Genomic DNA, 21,646 nt, shown 5'->3' on the forward strand with positions numbered 1-21,646 from the left:
ACAAGAGGAGGAAAAGGAAACCGTGGAATCTCCCGAGTGCACCTGGGAGCGCGCGGGGAAAGAAACTCGCCAAAGAGTAGGAGGTCGGATTCTCGGCAGAGAATCTGTCGGACGCGGGCCGGGGGAGGGGGAGGGGAGGAGAGAGGAGAGGAGAGACGGACGCGGGAGTCGAGGTGTGTGTGTGTGTGAGGACCGTGCGAAGGACGAGGAAGGTGCGGAGGAGGTGGAGGAAGAACCTCCGCCGGTCTCGGGCCCCGTCGCGAGAGCGGAGGCTGCGGTTTAGAAAGCGTTCATTCCGAGGCCGCGGCGCCTCGCCTGCATGCCATCTTCGGGTTGTCCGTTCGCGCACGGTTGCCGTCCGAGTACGCGCGGTGTTCCGGGGCGTGTTGCCGCGGCTCTGACCGACCGGTACCAGACTCGCGTGGTACCGGTGCACCGCGGGTGTTTCGCAGCCGCAGCCGCAGCCGCAGCCGCGGTCGCAGTCGCAGTCGCGGTCGCGGTCGCGCTGCGCTCGCACGACTCGCGCGTCTCGTGCCGCGCTCGCGTCAATCATTGACTCATCGCTCGTGCTCGCAGGTGATCGATTCATCCGTGGTCGCGTTGACGGACGTCGAGATTGGTTTCCTCCTCTGGTGAGACGTTGAACGGACCACGCGCGGAAGCGAGCGCCTCCGAGAAGAATAGGTACGTCAGCGCGCGAAAGCGCCGCGCGAGGACACAAAGACGTCGAAAAAAGACGTAGTTGACATTTTTTTAGACGTCGTTCGGATGGACTTTCATCTAGTATCTCGGATCTCGTATCGTTCGGATGAATCATCTCATCCGTTTATTGAAATTCTGAGGCTTAAAGCGGCGATACGCAGTAGGCGCACGCGCGCGCGCGCGCGCGGTCGTGATTGCTTGAACAGGTGTACGCTTCGCTGCAGTTTAGAAAGTGCTTTGAACCGTTTCCCCCTTTTTCGTGATTTCTGTGTGGCACTTAATGCGCATACTCGCGTACGAGGATGTTCGAGGGCGAGTGCGTATATATGACGCGTCGTAAGAAGGCGGTCCGTGTGACCGTGTCGCAGCTTCCATGCCAACGCGACTCGTACGTCCATTCATGGAAAGAGCAGGAAACGCAAGCGTCCCGTCCGTTGCGAATCATTCCTAATTTCGAAAATCAAGGCTTTCATACTTCAACGATGATTCAATCCATTTTTTTTTTAGTCGTATAAGAAAATAAATTTAATTTAATTTCGCCAAGCACATGCATCTTCATTAGACTGAATTTTCTTCGTCGATCAACAATCGCGGAAATATTGAGCAAAATTAGCCAAAGATTTACATAATTTTTATCGTTATTGCACTTTTTCGAAATCGTTTAGAAGAATTGATATGGCTTTACTAACTGTTAAACAAATTTAAATTCCCAGACGGTAATCTGTCCTAAGCTCAAACATTTGCATAATTATAATTAGGAGGATAATCTCGCGAGGATTATCTTGCGAAAAATGAGTGGAGATCAGAACGGAATAGATCAACGGGATATTTCGTTGTCTTCCAGACCGGCGAGAGGAGGTCACGGGTATCTCCGGCGTGCGTCTCCGACGCACACATCGGCGTCTTCTTTTCATCTCCCTCGAGGGGCCACGCCGGCCCTCTTTTCACATTCGAGGAGATTCAGACGAGATCCGATCCGATCGTACGGCCGAAACACGCAGGAAACACGCCGATTGCGGCAGGTCACGAGGAACGGGTCTGGAGATGGCCTACATTATCTGGTCCTATCGGTGAGAGGAGCCGCTCCGTGCCACCGTGCGAGTGATTTGACTAGACGAAAGGAAGGAAGGAAGGAAGAGAGAGAGAATAAAATGGGGCAAGCGTGGTGCAAGGAGAAGACCTCCAAGGCCCAGGATTCCAAGTCCCCGTTGGATCGGGTTTTTGTGCGATGCGCGCATCGGGTATGTACAGAAACACGTTCACACCTCTCGCTCAGGCATGAGCGAGTGAATCGATGATTAATCGAGGTATACCCGAGGTATGATCGATGACGTGCGAGCGATTTGCTAACAAGCGTCGCGCATGTGAAAATAATTTATGTAAATATTCGCGTTATGAACATTTTGCCCCGGTTTGAAAATCGCTTCAATCCTTGCGAATTGAATTTATGTCAAACGCAACATACTTTTTCCACGCGATGACATTTATAACGTGTATCGACATATTTTATATGTATAAATACAATGTGAAATTAATTAATTGTTCAAAATTTCAGATTAATCCTCTCATCTTTTTCAAAGTTTCGGAGTACAGTTAAATAATCGTTGTCGGTTAATAATAAGCTGAGACAGCTAAATATTTCAGCTCCTTCGGTATGTTGAATTTCATAGGAAAATAGTCCGTGATAAATAATTGTGATAAATAATCTCACTTGCATGACTGTGCAATGACTATCGCATGTCACGAGAAACATCTGTTTGCAATATAATTTTGCACGATCGTTATGCCGGCCGGTCGTTCCCGGTGTAAGCGACGAGAAGCGTCGGGAGGCTGGCATGAAAATGAAAAGAGCACACCGAGATGAGGCCGCTTGATTTCCACGTGCACTTGAAACGAGGATACGGAGACGCGCGTCCTCGTTATTATATAACGTAATATACACACCATGCGTTCTCCACGCATGGATCGCTCACGAATCTGCGAACGCGTGCTACGCGTGCGTGCCACGCTAATTTGGAATCTCTCGAATATGCGGATGCGATCCGTAATTACTAGCTACACGCTCGCTTTTACTCACGATAATGGAAACGATGGCATAATGGAAACGATGGATTATATTAAATCGACTAAAATATATACGCGCGGATGGTTTCCCTAGCGAAAAGTTGCGGTTTCACGCGAGCTGCCTTGCACTTGCCGAGAAACGATGCGCGACCGCAGCCGGACTTGAGAGATGCGATTGATATATAAATTTAATATTTTTTCCTGAATAGTAATTTGCATCTTGCTTCGTTATATTATTATTATTATCGCTTTCATTAATCTTGCGCGGTTCGATATGCGATCTCTGCGGTATTTACTTGAGAACTACACTCCGATGATGTTTTCGCTTCCGCTCAACGGTAAAGGGCAATATATTTAGCGTGTCAAAAGATGATCGCTTTAAAACGGCACACAGATGGCTGTCGGTAGACTGTGATATTCGCGAGAGAGACGCATATAACTCTCACGTGTAATGAGCAGCCAATTAGATGTGGTGTGGTAAGTTCGGCGAGTTGAGCGAGAAAATGCGTCAAGGATTCCTTGTGTAAGAAACAGGCGCGAGAAGAAAAATCAAGTCGCGAGGTCGTCGCTGATTCGCTTCTTATAGATTTTTTTTTTTTTACTTTATTCCTATCGGAAAAACAATTAGCTAGAAAATTACCGCGGCCTTCGCGGCAAAAATGGAAATGAGGAAAAATTCGTTCGTTATGCAAGAGTGCTACTGTCTTCTACGAATATACTTCTTCTCTTTTTCGGACTCTTTCGCGTGACGTAATTTTCTATTGTAAAAAAGAAAAAAGAATTAAAATTACGTAAATTCCATAAACCGATGAAACAATCGCGCTCGACAATTGTGCGGATTATTTATTGCGGATACACGCACTGGTGGATAATGTATTTTTCTTCCTGACACGCCCACGCTCGAAATCGGCGATTGACGAACAATCGGAGATGAAATCGCGACTCACCGCTGATATTTTTAGACCCGATTAAATTGTGCGCCTTATATTATGACGTGGGTCGCGAATGCGCGTATTATTCATCCCGTGTACCAATCGCGATAGAGATACCTCGTCGCGTGTCACACCGCGGCATTCCGGATTTCGCGTCGTGTGTACGCGGTATTATTCACGATAAAATCGCAGAATTGACATGATATCTATATTTGCACAATTATGTGTGTCGCTCTTGCGTATGTACGTACGTACGTCTTAGTCGGGAAACCTAGAAATTAGATAGATCTCAAAGCGCTATACAACGAGAAACGGTCTTTTCGCGGATTATCTAAACGTGAAGCTTCAACGACGCGGCAGTTTAGACCGAAAAGTACTTGCAACGGAAACGTTGTCTCGACCGCTTTCAGTTTTTTCTGTTATCTTTATCGAGGGTGAGTTAAGGTTACTGCGGAAATATGATTGTTTCCACCGTTTTCCAGAGTGGGGTCGGGGACCAACCCTAGCTTTCTCGGTCCTCGCCACCTTATCGCGCTCGACGCTCCCACCTCGCGGGCATGACGGCTTAAAAAATATGCTACGCTGATTCATATGCATGTACATACCTTTATGTATCTAGAAAAATAGGCAATCTCGAGTCGCAATATTGTAAAGATAAAAAAAGAAGGAAGATAAAATCCTACGTTAACACACATTCTATTTCCGACGAATTGTTTGCAAACAAATGATTTTTTTTTTTTTTTTTTTACGTCGTAATTGAAGATACGTGCGTATCTTTTCATATCGTCGTCTTACGTTCACGAAACTTTTCACTGACAAAATTCGCCTTCCGCGAGTGACGAGAGCGACGGTTTAACGGCTTTCCATTTTTCCATATCAATTCATCCCGTCGGCTTGTTTATGTAATTAGATTTACGTCAGATTTTGATGAATACACATCGGCTCGAAGAAACCTCGAACGAACCGGCCTGGTTTGAATTGTTAATGAGACGTTACTAATATCACTGTTATGCATGAGCCCGTCGAAATGGAAAACGCAACGAGTTCTTAGCGGGGCATGCTCGTCGCAGAGTTGCGTATGTGTGCGTGCATGCACCATATTCGCGAGAGCTCATAGAACCATACGAATGCAATTACGGTCGCGTGATATACACGGTGTACTTGCAATTGAAGCACTGGTACCTAGTACTACTAGTTCCGGCTGCAGAATAAGGATTACGTAAATCGTAGAATCGTGCACGTATTTATACGGCAATGCCATCGTTGGTTTCTTTTTGTATTCTGGCGAAACAAGTGGTATTTGCATATCAGTAGATTTTTCTGATATTTTACGAATTCGTATGAATAACCGATAAATCCAGAATTCTAAATATAGGTTTTTTTTCAGAAACAAACAACTTCTCAGCGATACACAAAGTTGGCTGAAATATAATAAAAAAATTCTTAATTTATTTTTATACACATGTTTTAATGAGACAGTAATAATTTTACGGTATGTCGTCTAATTAACTTAAAAGTTGAAGGCCATAAATCTTCTTACAGAAATTTACATACGGTGACGAAGTATGTAAATATTTGCATCATTAATTCTAAAACGCTAAGTTCAATCAACGCAAATAAAACTGCCGTTTTTCATTTGGCATCTTTAATTCAAGAAAATTTCGTTTGTTATCAGATGATAGTTTATATTAGGCAGCAAAGTAGATTACATAATACCAATGTTAATCAGTATTTTCTCTTACTACATTAGTAAAAAATTTTGAATAAATTTGTATTTTTAGATTATGCAAAAAATATAATATAAACTATATTTGATCGTTAAATTATAATCGAGCTGATCAAGTTGATTCGCGATATTAGACATACATATTTTAATCTTGAAAATTTCACAATCGTGCGTTTCGTTAATAAATAATTCTAAGACCGAAAAAGACAATCACACCTCAACGACGCAATCGCAGCTTTACGGAGGTAGACGTTGGTCGATCAACCTACGCTACTGTATTATTAATAAATAGTGAAAGTTACATTAGATATTTGTGCAGGAACCCAGAAAATTGCCTACTGTCACGAAGGTATATAAAACTTTGGTAATAACAGGTAGTGTAATGCACACAGATTTCACGCTAGGTCTCAACTTGCCGCATTGACATTTGCCAAAACAGTTGTCGTGCAAAATGCAAATGACCTTTCTCTAGCGTGACCTAAACTAGTTCATTTTGTTTCGTAGAAGATCTACATTTTCTCATGTACGCGTGATTCGATTCCCGTAAAAAAAAAAAATTACGAGACACTTCTCGAATTCTTGCGAATATACAGTTCTTCTGGATCGGAAATTTAATGACGGATATTTATTTGACGATGACAGAGACGAGAGAGAGAGAGAGAGAGAGAGAGAGAGAGAGAGAGAGAGAGAGAGAGAGAGAGAGAGAGAGAGAGAGAGAGAGAGAGAGAGAGAGAGAGAGAGAGAGAGAGAAAGTACGAGGTTGTGACTCTATGACAAAGTATAAAATAAACTTTGAGCGTTAAATTTATTGTCTTACTTTTGAAGGAACTTTTGCAAAACGAATCATCGGTATCATTGGCGAGTAGGAACGGATATTCCCGGGAGATCTGGCAAGCGCGTTTCTCGCGAACAACGTCATCGAAACAATGCTGCCGGACAATGGCGACTCGGGTCGGTCCTGGTTCGGGGGGGGCGTAATTTAATCGGCAAAATAACTTTTGCCCGCGTCGACTCCGCCCGCGCGACGTGTCGCGCGCGAGAAGTTTCCCGACAAATTTGCAATGTAAACCGCGCCCGGAGGAACGGCCGCGCGACACGTGTACGATTTCCAAAGGGCTGTTTCGGCACACGTGAACGTATCTGCATACGGCGAAAGGTAACATCGCCGCTTGCGTTTTCGCCGTGCCGCGCGGGATCGATGCGAGGGATCCTCTCCTCCTCCTCTCATCCCGCTAATCTCCGTTAACGCCCTATTATTTGCCGTGGCACATACAACGTATCTATATTACGCCAGCTAAGCCATATCCTTCCTCCCCTTCCTCCGCCCTCCCCACCCCTCTCCGCCCTGCTTCTGGCTTGTTTACTCGCGATTAACCTGTTATGACCGAGTTTTAATTCGTTGCTCGAATTCGCTGCAACAGAACGCTGCGGAGTTTCGCGCGGTCTCGAATAACTCGGAAAGCAGTAAAGTTCGAATTATGCGAGCGAGCTGGACGTTCGAAAGTAAGAGAAGAGGGTCTCAGGGTTTCTTGATCTAACAATCTCTTGGTCTCTTGGTAGCGTACGAAAGGAAAAGTTTGTTTCTTCTTCTTCGTCTTCTTCTTCTTCTTTTTTTTTTTTTTTTTTATTTCGGGAAGATGGAAACGTATTTGATGTGACAGCTGTAAATAAAAAGGGAAAATCATACATGTCCGCTGACTCGCGTCGTTCTCGAATGCGAACAGAATTGGCGAAAAATGACGTTTGCTCAGAGTTCGTCTGACGCGTTCGAATTGCCAAAATCATTGTGGCGTGAAGCGAACGACCTTCCCCGCTATGCACCAATTCCGATCGATGTTTTGTCCGTTCGCTCTTTTTTTTTTTTTTTTTCCTCCGGACATATCGAACAAATTGGCCTGGCGTTCGAAATGTCATTATCCTATCCACGCCCGATAACGTATCCCACTTTTGTCAGAAACTCAGAGAGAGAGTTACTAAAAGCCTAAATATATCCTTCTGCGAGATTTTGTTAAAAAAAAAAAAGAAAGAAAAAAGATAAAGCTCTTTTTTTTTCTTCGCACGAAGCCGAGCGAATCTCGCGCGTATATTCGCGACTATGTATCGTTGATACATAGAGGAAATAATTGTTCAACGTGCCGAGAACGACGGACACGTCACACATGGGCGAGCCATCTGAGATATCTCGTAGCCGATCGAAGGCCGATCGTAAAGACGACGAAACGGTATTGAGCTCGCCGGTGCTTACTCACATCTCCTGCACGCCATCGTGTTTTCGCGTCCCGCGAGGATACAAAGGGTATTATGCAACGTGATTCGCACAGGATGGCCGCCGATTGTGTAATCCTTCGACAAGAGTGTCAGGGACCAAGTCGTGTTTCTGTTAAGCTTATTGGTCGTATCGTCTTCCCGAGGCATATTCCAGTAAATTGAAAGATAACACGATCATTTAACTATTATTATTATTATTAGCCAAAACACCTAGCCAGCATATTCTCAGATATAAAATGTGTTTTAGTTTGTCCATTAAACGGACGCTCTTAATTCCATTAACGCTTCTAATTTTGTTAATGATTTCTAATTTCATTAAGGAATAAATGTAGCTGTAACAGGCTGACACTAATTGAATATAGAGTGTTAATTGGATTACTAATTGCGCTCGATTTGGATTCTAATTTTCAAATCGTAACGCGTATTTACGTCAATTACGTACGTACGTCATTGAGAGATACTTCTAAAATTGTGCACGTCTAAAATTCTCTTAGAGAAATATCTCTTATTTCTAAGCAAATTTTACGCATATTTTAATGAAAACGTCATTTTTCACAGTCCTTTTCACAAACCTCTTCTAAGCAATATCTTGCAAGGAGGAATTCTGTTTCTTCCGAAAGAATTATGACAGTCATCCACCAACACTCTAGAGTGCCGAGATTTCAGAATTGTAAGAGTAAGCTGAAAGAATAAAAAAAAAAAAAAAAAGAAAAAGAATTGATGCGGCTACTTTATCTACAAAATTTACGAGCGATCTTTAATCCGCCGGTCGCGAAAGTGGATTTTTGCGGTGGCAAACTTTTCGGAAAGGTTCTTCCGACGAAAACGGCACAATCGGTTGCGTCTATGGTTCTCGGTCGGGTAAACGAGCCGATGAGGCAGGTAATACGAATTAGCTTAATCGGCTCCCCATGCGATCGATTCGACGATCCTTCATCTACCTCGCGTCTCAACGCCTGCCCGGAGAATTGCCCTCGCATTCTCCCGACCTAAGGGCGCGTCGAAGTAATTATACTTCGTAATGACTTATTAATCCTCGATGGTGCTACCTTTAAGCCATCGACGAAATAAAATCAATGGGATCACCTGGTTTAATCGCACGTAATTATTTCATGCTGCATTATTGTCGCTGTTCTAAAGTGACATTTTTCGCTATAAAATATATAATCGTTCGTCCTGTAAAGCTGAATACGTGGTATTTTAAATTTTCCTTGTCGTATTTTACATCGTCAAGATATTAATTGGTAAATATCAAAATGATGAGAAAAGCGTGGTGAGCTTTGTTTGTTTTTTTTTTTTTATGTAAAACTATTTTTTTGTAAAAATACTTTATATCTCAATTTTTTCTTCGTGATGTTCTATATATGTTAGATATGGAAGTACATATTCGTTTGGTTACTAATGAAAATCACATTTTTCTTTCAGTCTAAACTTTCGTAGGGAACGACGAGCACAACATTCACGCTTACTTCTGTTGCAGATTTATCCAAGTTTAAAGGAGGAAGGCTCGGTCTTAGGCGGTGCCACGCAGAGAGTTACGAGGTACGCGTTTTCTTTTTTTTTCCCCTTTTCCGCTCTCCTCTTCTTCAAACTTTACTCGCGCGTTCCGCGATTACGAGTCATGGAAAGCAACACGCGAGCTTTATCGGCCACGATATAACAGGATTTCAATCGTCGTTTTTAAGAGTCACGTCGCTCTGTAATTTTCGCTCACGGTTTATCGCCAAGAGCGCACATCATCGTAGCTGTTAATCGCGCGAGAACGTGGGTCGGGGATAATCACTTAGAGACGGTTGGGGAATATAATCCGTGCGACTATATTAATTCCGGAGAGATACCTGAATTAATAGAAAGTGACGTGGTGGCCTGCTCCTCCGTGACCCATGAAAAATTGCGTTATACCGTTAATGCGATTAAATCGTACGTGCGCCGTCGTTGCGCAGGCAGGAAGCATGTTACAAAAGAATTTATGAAAGGAGCTCCGCTAATTTGAGATGGACAATGGACTTGATGGCTTATTGGCTTAATGGACAAGTAATCGCGTTACACGTCCACTTTCCGCCAATCTTGGATCGGCTCGGTATGAAAGCTGCTCTATGGATTCCAATTGGACGTCGTCGTTATACGTCGAGCAATTACTTCCCCCTGGACGATATAAACATTAAACAGCCGCGGTGTAGACGCAGCAAATAATTAAAGCAAACGATCCTGTCTCATCGGAAACGCAATAGAGGCGCGTTACATGTTACAGCGATATCGCGATTACGATCCTCCGTCGATCGTGCAATAAATCGCGATGTATCGCGCGTGAGGAGAGGAAAGAAACGCAATTTCCTGATGCGACGGTAACAGCTCCGAAGTGAAATCTAAACGACCTAGAGCGTAAGCGTCACCGTCACCGAAGGTGAACTCGACACTTTACTATGAATTGAGAGAAGGTGGCGGGCTCGATCTTAAATGGTCACATTCTCGTGTCGGCGAATGGCGAAACGCTGCTGGTCGCGCCCGATAACGCAATTTTATTTCTGCCTCGCCACTTTTCGCAATTGAATCATACGACGCTTACGAGCGGTACAATCAGCGATTGTCGATCTTGAAAGAAATCGAAGGCTAATATTTAAGCAATCAACGGACTTTTGCCTTGAAGACCGCGGAGTTTGGTTGTTTTTTTATTCCTCATTATCGCTCGTCAGTCTACAATTTGAAATGAAGAAAAGATCAATCAATGTAGTTCGATAAACGTGACGTCATATATGGATTAATCTCGTTTTACTTGATTTTTTTTTATAACGTTACCATGTGGAATGTTTTTAAAGTGGGATTAATAGGATTGAAAATATTTTAAAGTGGAATCACATCGTATTAATAGAATATAAATAATTAATACAATAAAAACATCGCTGTGCGATATAATTTATCTCATTTCCTTGAGTGATGTATCCATGGAAAATTGTTAATAATGCATGAAATATGATTCGGCTGAACTTTGGATTATCGCGTTGATTGTGAAGGAGAGGAATCGAATTTCGATAGACGAATATTTTTGGAGCTCGAACACCGACGTTACATGTAAAATGTGCGACGCATTGCGGGCAGGACGGTGGTCCCATGGTTCTCTCGTTATCGTGGAAAAGGATCTACGCCGTGTGACAGGTTTATCCTATATTCAGACAGCTTTTAGGCCATGTGACAGTGAATCCACACAGCGATGATCGAGCGTGGGTCGGCCGCTTTAGCTTGCTCTCATCCTACGCCTCGTTCCACCAATTCCTTTTTAGGGTCAGCGGAACGTCTCTGGAACTCGTTCGCAGGTGCGAAAGTCTAAAAACTACTGTGTGTATTTACGAAAACAGACAGCAAAAAATTAACGATTTTACGATGTGTATTTGTGCCGTTGATGGACAAGACTAACCGATCTATAATTTTATACAATACGATCAGTCGAAATATCTTATCGAGGATCTTTTCTATATTATACATAACATTTTTGTTTGTTTGAGACAGATTTTTGTCTAGTCTTGTTTATATAACTTATGTTTATATATTTACTTTCACATTCAATTTTAAATTTACATTACGCTACTTTTGAAAAAAAGAATTTTTACATACTTTTGCTTTTTAAACATGTAACGCAATTTCAACAACGATTGCCATAACGCACGGCAATATTTTAAAAATCCTTCGATAACGAATATCACATACATTTAATCTCAATAATCTGTCTAGAAATCTGAAAAGTGACAAGTGACCTGCCTGTTATGCATATTTTTTATGACAACTATATTACTATACTAAACTCTGCTATTGCTCAATTATAACTGTTCGGAAGAATTTACTTTCTCTTCGATCTTCTTTTTTTTTTTCCTATTTTTTCCGCGCATACCGCAATTGGCAACGTCTATTAAATTCTTTTACCTGACTGGGGGGGAACGATTAAACCGATCGATAACTTTGCCGCGAGAGAGTAACGATCAGGTGATTAGCTACTTCGCACATGGCAAGTTAATATTTCTAATTTATTGTCGTCAAACATATGTTTCATGTACACAAGCATTCCACTCGTATCGTGTTATGATCAACAGTACGTGAATATCTGTACTCATGTAGATGTATATCACGTAAAAGCGAGCTTCCCAAAGACAGATTTTAGAGATTTTACCGATTTTAGACACATACAGATTTTCACGAAACGCTCTTCAAAACCGTTGACATTTTTTTCAATGTTAAGTGAACTCATTCTTTAAAGTACTTTCACTCGAATTGATACATACGTTTCGTACATTTATTTTTGTATAATTGATAATTTCTACCGACACGAATGGAACGTTTCAGTTGATTAACGTGATTAATTGAGTAATAGTAAAGTAATTTATATAACAATTAGTAACTAAAAAAATATGTTTCCAAACTTACGTGACGTAGCGCGACGGCGATGTCGATTGTCAATTTCTATCTGTACGTGTTATCGATAACGAAAGTTTATTTTGTCGATAAAATTTATTAATTGCACGTCCCCTATAACGAGTGAAACGAGCACATGTTGTAAAATTACGTAATAATTCCACAAAAGTTTCGTAACCGACGAGATATTCTTCATAGCGCACCGTTAGGCCAGCTGACGTTGCACCAGCGTTTATATCGTCGGACCGTAATTAACGATAGCGTATAGCACTGTTTATTTTCACATTAAAGCACAGGAAAGGTGAAATTAAACAAGCGAAAAACTAAATATTTAACGTAATAACGCATTACCGTTAATCATCCCGCCAATTATTGGCAAAAAAATTGCAGTGGGATGCATCCCGTTAAGGACCCGTTAAATCCGTATTTGGCGAGTCTCTTGACATAATGCGAACGTGAACGTTAAAAATAATCGATTAAAACGTGTACTGATAATAAACACGTTTACAATATACGCATATTTTATCTACTCGCGATAAAACGCGCGCGCAATATACGGAGATACGCTTGTATTAATCCGCTCGTCGGCACGGATTGTTCCAGTGCAATGTGAATTTTAATTCACTTGAGCCCACAAGAACAACGAGGATGATCATTTCGCGTAAATTATTCGCGCACGCCGAGGCATAAATTACGATACATCGATCCGTGTATATGTACGTGCGCGGGTCAACATAGTAAATAAATTGCACATGTCACGCGCTGTTACGACCTCTCGTTGGTGCCGATCCAGCAATTGTGCTCACATATTGATATATCCATTATGCGAAGGATAAAACGGTCGATCGGTGAATTATTAAATATTTTTTAAATGTTAAAGTAAAAATAAAAATTTGCTCTTTGTTCCTATTAATTTTAAAAGGTGATCGTATCAGAAGAAAAAAATTAATTGTTCGCTTTGACGAATATAATTTATTAGTATTTCTTGTACCGTAATAATAAATTATGTAAAGAGCGAGGTAAAAATTTATTATTAATTTCCCGAAGAAAAAATTTCTCGTATTTCTCGTATTCCCCACTTTAGTGATTACGTGGAATTTACCATTTTTGTCGTGTCACTCTATTTTGATGCTAGATCAATGTGCGAGTAAATCACTGATAAGAGATGCTCCGGCGAGGTGAACGGAATTCTTTCTTCTTTGTGGATATTTCGAAATCGTTCGCGTGCGCCGGGGGTATTTTGTACGGAGTTGAAAGGCACTCTCGTGCACGCGGAGAAGACTGTATGAGAGAAATTCCGGTAATGTTTCGCGTCCCGAAAGAGTTATAGCTCAGGGGACGCGAAGAAACACGGAATGCATTTGCGATAAATCGTATAAGCTACGTAGCGCCGTAGCGATTCCGAATTATTTCGATGCACCGGGTGCTGCAGGTTTTGATGGACACAAATTGTTTCGAAAGTGGCACGAAATTAACAGTCCAGTCGCGCTTGCGTATCCATGACACAAAGAATGACACAATTTATCTCGTATTCTATCCGCTTTTCTTTCTCCGCGGAAGCGCGCGCTTTGTACTGTTCTAAAAAAAAATGCATTCTTTCGAGAAAAAGAACTTATCTTTTCAAAATTCTATCTACTAAAAGCTAATTCACATTGATACTTTAATTTTAAAAGATTTATTTCGGTTTAATAAGGAATATAGTTACAAAAGTACACTAAAATTATATTGAATATTTATAAATGTATCCAATATGCGTTTTCTCTTGATTACACATATCACATATTTATGAGTCGCTAAGAGGAAGCATAGCCGCATAGAGATATCAATGATTGAATGTACACACACACACACATACACACACGCGCGCGCGCGCGCGCGCGCACACACACACACACACACACACACACACACACACGATTTCGTATAAACTTAACATAGTATGCTCGCATATGGTGATCGATTACATGTATTATCGATTGTATGTATGTATACAAATTCGATGTCCTTGGCTGCCATATATTGATATTCCAAGCTATAGAGCGCGTCAACGGGAAAGTGAGTCAATTTAATCTTTTCTGCGTAGTTCTGAAATAGGATACGCCGGTTCACCACCGAGAGAGGTGCTTACAAGAGGACGGAGCATAGACTCCGTGGACAGGCCCTTTCATCCCAGTGACTGGGTGGACGTCAATCTGGAAGTGCCCAGTCCGCCTAGAGCGAGCTCGACTTTCACGAATTCGAGCATCGACGCTAGTCCACGTACCGCAGCTACACCTACGTTCGGCTGTAAGCTCACAATTTATCAGATTGTACTACGATCGACGGATCGTTATCAGGCAAGAGCCGAGAGCGCGTGACTCGAATTGAAACGAAACGAAACGAAACGAAATTTACCGCCGCGCCGCGCCGCGTCGCGGCGCGGCGGAATCTAAAACGGATTAAGTAGCGTGAAAGTAGCGTCTAATTAAAAATTTTTAATGAACGCGACTCTCGCAACAAAAAAGTAGCACAGTTAAGAGAATTAAAGACACGGTGAGATTGAATATATAGAAATTACGGGCGCTGCGGACGTCGCGTAAAATTGCTGGTCGCCCGTGACGAATAGCAGCGGCTGCCTCTCCGTCGTCTCGTACGGAACGGCAATTTCAAGTGCCCGGTTATGAAGCTATAACAGGCAGGAGTGCACGCCGCACGAGCAAGACTGGCTCTCGCAAATTTAACCGTCAGCGTGGCGGTCCCCTCTTCCGTTTCTTGTCCGAGCGTAAGCCCGGCATAATTTATCGCTACGCCGCCATAGATCTTTAACGAGACGCGTTAACGCCGCGACGACGACGCGGGTAATGACGCACCGATTTTCGTTGGGCATTATTAAAGTCGTTAAAGCCGTTCAATCTGCGCCGCTGTATCGAATAGAGCGGACACGTGATTGAGCACGCAGATTAGAAACAAACGTTTAGATAAACGCTATATCGCTACAGGTGCCAATCCGAAGGACATCACGCCTGTGCCGCCTCCGAGACGAAAAAAAAGAAACAGGGGCAGACCCTTGCCGCCGAAACCGGACGAGATTCCTGAGAACGTGACCAATAATTTGAGACGCGGCGATACGTGCGAGGAACCGTTATATCTGTCGGTCAGGTCGCCGCAGACGAGCAGCAATGATCAGAATGGTGACGTCGAGTTGCGGGGAACGGGAAAAACCAGCACGGAAGATCCGAAGCATGACGGTCGAAAGACGAAGGAGATTTACGAACATAAGGCGAGTTAGATCTCAATTGTAATAGAGAGATTCTTCAAATTCTTTAAAAGCCGAATCAATGCCACATCATTATCGGACACTCACTTGGCCCTTTCTCATTGTTTAATAATTTATTTTCATAAATAATATATATCACGTATATTATACATATTGCGTGACGTTAATGAATGTATCAGACTTTTAATGATGAAACTTGCCTGTGCACTTAATCGGTATAGAATGAATTAAATAATATATATATATATATATATTTTAATATTATTAAATATTATCATGCAAATTTAATCATGTTATTAAAAGGGTTAAGAAAAAATTTAAGAAATTTATCTATAAAAAAATGTAAAGAAACAAAAAAATTCATTTAAAAAAAAAAGACATTTCAAGAAATAAATATAAAAAATTTTAAATAAAGTGTGTTGTATAATTTAAGTTTTTTTTTTTTGAGGGTAAATAAAACAATCAAATATTATTCAGATAATTTAATATATATTTCACTTGTTTTATTTTTTATCTGGGAAATTAAAATAAATTAAAATAAATTAAAATAAATAAAAAATAAAATAATATTTGTATACACTGCAATGTGTATGTGAAGCTTTTTATTTTCAACTTAATTTATTCAAAATTATTGTTAGACTAATTTGTTTCGGCACCGCACTACTTCGCTATTACACTTTAATCTATGCAAGGAAAATAAAGAGCGGAAAATATATGCAACGCACTAAAGAACTATGCTAATTTCGAATTCCTCGTTTTATTCGACTTCGATAACGAAAGTAATGACTTCCCTCGGCAGGTTAACGGCACCGGAAGGATAATATCCAGCGAGATGGTTTCCGGCAAGAGGACCTCCGCCGACAAGAAAACTTCAAGAACTTCGGAGTCGGGCCACCATCACCGGAAAGTTCTTGAGAACCAGGAATACGAGAGATTTGCCCGGAATCAGTCGATCAAGGACTCTTCGACTCCTAATCGCCAGGACAGACGGAAGTCGAAGGAGCTCGAAAAGCGGATCAGGGATTCCTCGAGGGACGACGACAGACCGGAAGCAAATACAAGGATGAAGAACTATAGCACCGTTAGCTTGCCGAATTACGACGAGCTGGACGTGTCTAGGCACCCTGTGAAAAGCACGGCAAATGACGAGGGAGATGCAGGGGAGAAAATGAAGTTGAAAAGACCCGTCAGAAGCAGCACTGTCTCGCTTCCGGCCGAATCTTTCCTGTCGCCCTTTTCCGAGGTTCCGATATAATCATTCTCTGCTATTCTATTTCACCGATCAAACACAGGAATTTCAAAACGTTGAATTATAAAAAAAAAAAAAAATGTAGTGATTGAACAAAGACTGTTATCACCGTTCAAATGTTTTAGATTATTACACAATTGTATAATAACATAAGTAATTTTTCCTTTGAGCTTTAGTAATGTTTTTCGTGACATTAATTTGATGTATACTCGCTGGGTCGACGTACCAAGAGAGGATTATAGGACTAAGGCATAGATTACACTCGTGTTACTTCTTGATTGTAGAAAACCAGCGTATGTCTGGAGGACTACATCCCACGACGTGGAAGCATCGAGCACCTGTCGCTGTATCAGGTGCTGGGGAAGCTGGGCTCGAGCGAGAACGAGGTCACCGGCGGCGGATTCATGAAGTACGATCCGAGTAAATTGGAGGATTGGGACCTCAGTGACATCAGTAATTGCGATTCGAATCAGCGACTCTCCGTCGAGGTAACGTTTACAAAGCGAGCCGCGTTGAAATCGATATTAAGCTGACGTCCGTTAGCGCTGGTACTTCGAACGGACGAAGAAACTAATCGCATCAAGAAACGTATATTTACTTTCGAAAGCGGAGTAGATTTCAAATGCTCTGCTAATCCATTCTCATCGCGGAACGTCGCGCCATTTTAATTAGGAGATAATTAACTTTTCTGCTTTTCCGCATTTTCTCGTAACCTGACTAGTACACTGGTTTCCCTATGTAATCGATTCGAACATTTCCATATAAAGGAAAGAAAAGAAAAATACGTGCGCATTGATTCGTATATTTTCAACGTGGATTCTAGAACACGCCGCGGATTGAAATCCACGACGATGAGTCTGCGGAGAATGGACTTTCCGAGAGTGTAGATGTTGTCGACTACCCGCGAAATGCCGGGGTCGGGGATGCTGAGACGACTGAGATGAAGATTTCATGTGTTCGAGATATCTCTCCGTCGTTGCAGAAACCCGAATCGTTCGGCAAGGTAGCATCATCGACGGTTGATTCCGATAGAGAATCAAAGTATCCTGAGGATTGGATAACAGATGAAAACAGGTAGGTATCTAGATTGATGTATCTCTTGCGTGAAATTGTACATTTTTAGAGGATTGGTACGTAATGCGACGAATTTATTTCAGATCACTAAGGCATTTTGATCCGCCTAAAATGTCAGAAATCTGTCAAGTATCACCGACTTGCGAGTTAGCGAGCTCACCGGTTCGTAGGGAGCCATTTTTTCTAAACGAGGAACTTCATTGCTCAGCTTTTGGTAAAAATCAATAATAATTAAACATGTATACCATCTATAACACGCCTATTAAAAGATTTCAATCATTAATACGTTAAATGTCATATTTTATAATTTACTGACTTAAAATTAATTTATATTGTGTATTAATATTCTAAAAATTTTTGCGATAAGATAATCAAATTAAATAATTTAATTCCAACTTTTGGAAATCGTTAAATGCCTTTGATCAAAAAGATTCTCCTATTAATTAAATTCTCTTTCCAAAAATTTCATCGCAATTTCCCTGGTCTAAAGTTCCATAAGATCCGCAAGAAACGAGAGTAATCGTTCCGTCTAGAAACGAATCTCGGTAAGCGGAAAAAGTGACGATGAGTGAAATTCCTCTCCCTATTTACAAGAAATCGTCGGCTATGTAAACCGAATATATGTCCGACCGCAACTTCCGCGCGCCCACCCTCTCTCCATGCACTTATTCGCTCTTGGATTCTATCTTGGATTCTATCCCGGTCGGTTGGGTAATCGTCTGGAGTGTCTAGAAGGTACCCAACTATTCGCGTACGTGACTAGTTAAACCGCGGACGTTCCATTTGGCAGATACGATCGAAGGGTCCTGCAGGAACGGCGCCATCGTCCGGGAATCCAATCGATCCGACCAATCGAGGCTGATCTTTGGCCGTAGCCTGTCGAACGAGAGCGAGCCATACGACGATCCGTACGAGGCGAAGGAGTTGCGTGCACACTCCGACGTAACGAACAAGTTAATCAGAACGATATCGGAGGAGTCGCTGCCGCAGGAGATGCTGGAGGGGGTCGACGAAGAGATCGTCGATTTCTTCGACGAGAAGCTGGCCAAGGACGCGACGAACAAATTGAAGAAGGATTGCCAGGATCAGCGAGTGAAGACGCCGCCGCCGAGCCCGGAGCCAATAATCAAAGCCCAGATTTTGGACAACGATCATTCGACCTTGCTGATGGTTCTGAACGATGAGGTGGCTGACGGAAGTAATCTCAGTTCGATGACGCCGAGCCTCACCGAGCTCGAGGCAGCGCTTTCGGATATGCTGGAGAAGGAGGATCAACCTGACGAAATTACCAGGCGAGAGAACACGAACGAGGAATGCAAACAGAGCCCCGTGGAGAAACTTCTCGAGCCGGAAATCGTACCTGTGGAGAAGCGCAACGCGATCGACAAAAGTATGTCGGATCAATGTCGTTCAATTAATGATGACATTCTAGTCGATAGTACGCTTGAGAATAAGACAGATCGGTCGTCCGTGTCTTCGGAGCAGCTCCTTGGAGATTCGACGGAGGCACCGAAGAAGAGAAAAGTGTCCTTCTGTACATGGGAAGAGAAGGTGATGATGGACGTCGATTTGAAAAATGACGAGAAATCGGAAACGTCACAGAATTTAAACGAGAGTTCTGATTTCAAGGGCTCTGTCGTTAAGTCGGAGCTAGGATCGAGCTCTGACTTTTTCAAAGGTACCGAGATCGATATGAAGGATAGCACGAGCTCTGTGGGGGAAGCGCATGAAAAACCTGATACTCTGTTTCAAAGTATAGAAGACGCGATGGAAGATTTGGAGCAAATGCCTACGCCGCCACGAAGGAAAAATAAAAATTTAGGTGTTACGAAGGAGTCGGTTAGGACTATAGACAATTTTCCCGAAGATCCTGATTCTCGTCCTAATGACAGGCTGATTTGATCATTACAGATTGCGTGATCTCGTAATCTTTTCGCTGTTGTGTGATCGTATGCGATAATATGAACCTAAAATTTGTGTGCCACATGAGTTGTTAATATGTTTAATATATTAATTTGTAATCGCTGTAAGCTAATAACCATGTAATTAATAACCAAAAATAAAGAGAAAAATATAACGTATATATTATGTTGAGTGTTTTTATATAGATAGTAAAAATTTGAAGATTGTATTGAAATAAATAGTATAAATGTAATTATATATGCAAATTAATTTTTAGAACAAGTAGATAGATAAATTCTTATTTTTATTTAACATCTGAAGAACTTTTCTTAAACAGAATTTGAATACATAATATTTTTTTTTTATTCAATGTTTGATATTAATGTAATAAAAAGATATAAAAAAGAAAAATCTTAATTACTTAGTTGCTAAGAAGATTTTGAATTACTTTAAAAATACAAACGTTTTGTAATTTTGATTTTGTGACATATATGAAACATAATATCATATTTTGACGCAATAAGAACTATGTACTACAATACGATGAAGATAAATTACGTTTCGAAAACAAGCAGTATACTCTACCTGATAATACAAAAGTCGAGTATAGGAGATAGGAAGATTTTCTTCATTGATGATAAGCAATGCTTTTATTTTCCCTCCGGTGCAGGAAAACTTGGATTTGAAAAATATTTTTCATGTAGCATAAAAGAAATCGAGTTGTTCCGTTAGATCACATGAAGAAGCCAATATTTTCCTATGCGAACATAACAGAGAGAACAAATAGCCAGATCTCTACGAATTCTTGGCATATGTACGTGTATTGTATGTATACTGAATGCCTTCTCGATCATTTTTTTTTAACACAATAATTAAATGCATTTAGATAATTTTATTATCGCAAATAGTTTTCATACTTCTCTATTTGCTTCGTTGCTATTCTATTCTAAAAAAAAAGTTTGTAATGTCAATGAATAAAAATATTTAGTTAATAAATAAAATAACAAAACAGAAGCGATCTATCATACTGGACGTTTAAAGATTTGAAAATTTTATTTTTAATCTTTTGTTTTGTTGCATTTCCGATGTTATTAGCGTTGTTGCACACCTGATACGAGTTAGCATCGAGTTAGTTCGAGCTTCTTCCAGTATCAGAGAAACTCTATCTGCAGAGAAGATTGATTTTTCGTCTGCGTCATTATTTTATCGGTCGCCTGTCGAACCGCGTTTAAGTCGTACCGTTCTCTCTTCTCTTACGAGTAGATATCCGCTTACTCATTACCTTTTTAATTATCTCTGGCCGACGGAGTGCGTTTAACGGACCGTTCTTAATCGTTTTAAAGGTCCGTAATGTTACCAAGAACACGGAAAGCTCTCCAGATCACGATACAAGATTATATGCGTAATGTATAGTTTTACAAAGTTAAAAGCAGTTTTTGATGATGTTATTTTTGTATACTTTATTAATCAATAGTTGGAAAATGTTTGATGAAAATCTTAACAAAGAAGATAATTTTCATATACTAATTTTTCAAAATCTTCAAAAATTTTTTTTGTTTATGTGTACCTCCAAATACCTTCAAATATTCACTTAATGTATGAAAATTCAGCTCGCATAAATATCCTTTCCTTTTTAATATACATTAAAATTATTACGAGCATATGCTATGTAATAAATATGGAGGAGAAAATAAAAGGTATTTGATTATCGAATTGTTGGTGACAAGTCGAGGTAAAAGTCGAGATGTCCTAATCTGTAGTTTTAGGAATTTCGTGCGACGAGCTTCACGAACGGTTTGAAAAGTTTAAAACTTCCGAGAGACGACAAAATCTGGGAAAATTGTGGTCCGATCGCTCTTCGTGTTCTCGGGTATTCCCGATGCGGTTTGAAATTAGCACGAACGGATTATAAGATCCGGCTCTGTTCGTGACACTTCTATTAGTGGCATGGAAAGAAAATTCAGCTCTCTCTCTCTTTTTCCTCTCCCCCCACCCTCGTTTATTCCTCTTTTTCTTTCATCACAAAGTCGGTACGCGTGCGGCCCGTTCCCTTCTGACATGATGCATCTTGC

At 41.2% G+C, this 21,646-nt stretch overlaps 1 protein-coding gene across 1 annotated transcript; it reads left to right on the forward strand.

The window, feature by feature from the left end:
- The first annotated feature begins 257 nt into the window (after nt 1-257).
- On the forward strand, nt 258-19,753 carry LOC105430191 (uncharacterized). Its single transcript, XM_011643605.2, has 10 exons — nt 258-684; nt 1,547-1,943; nt 9,173-9,234; nt 14,177-14,379; nt 15,072-15,352; nt 16,149-16,592; nt 16,883-17,086; nt 17,422-17,672; nt 17,756-17,886; nt 18,463-19,753. The coding sequence occupies exons 2-10, from the start codon at nt 1,854-1,856 to the stop codon at nt 19,572-19,574; spliced, it is 2,778 nt and encodes a 925-aa protein (XP_011641907.2). The 5' UTR covers nt 258-684; nt 1,547-1,853; the 3' UTR covers nt 19,575-19,753.
- Nucleotides 19,754-21,646: the final 1,893 nt, after the last annotated feature.

The sequence above is a fragment of the Pogonomyrmex barbatus genome, unplaced genomic scaffold, assembly GCF_055798465.1.
Source record: "Pogonomyrmex barbatus isolate J1 unplaced genomic scaffold, ASM5579846v1 scaffold2, whole genome shotgun sequence".
In the NCBI taxonomy this organism is placed as follows: Eukaryota; Metazoa; Arthropoda; class Insecta; order Hymenoptera; family Formicidae; genus Pogonomyrmex; species Pogonomyrmex barbatus.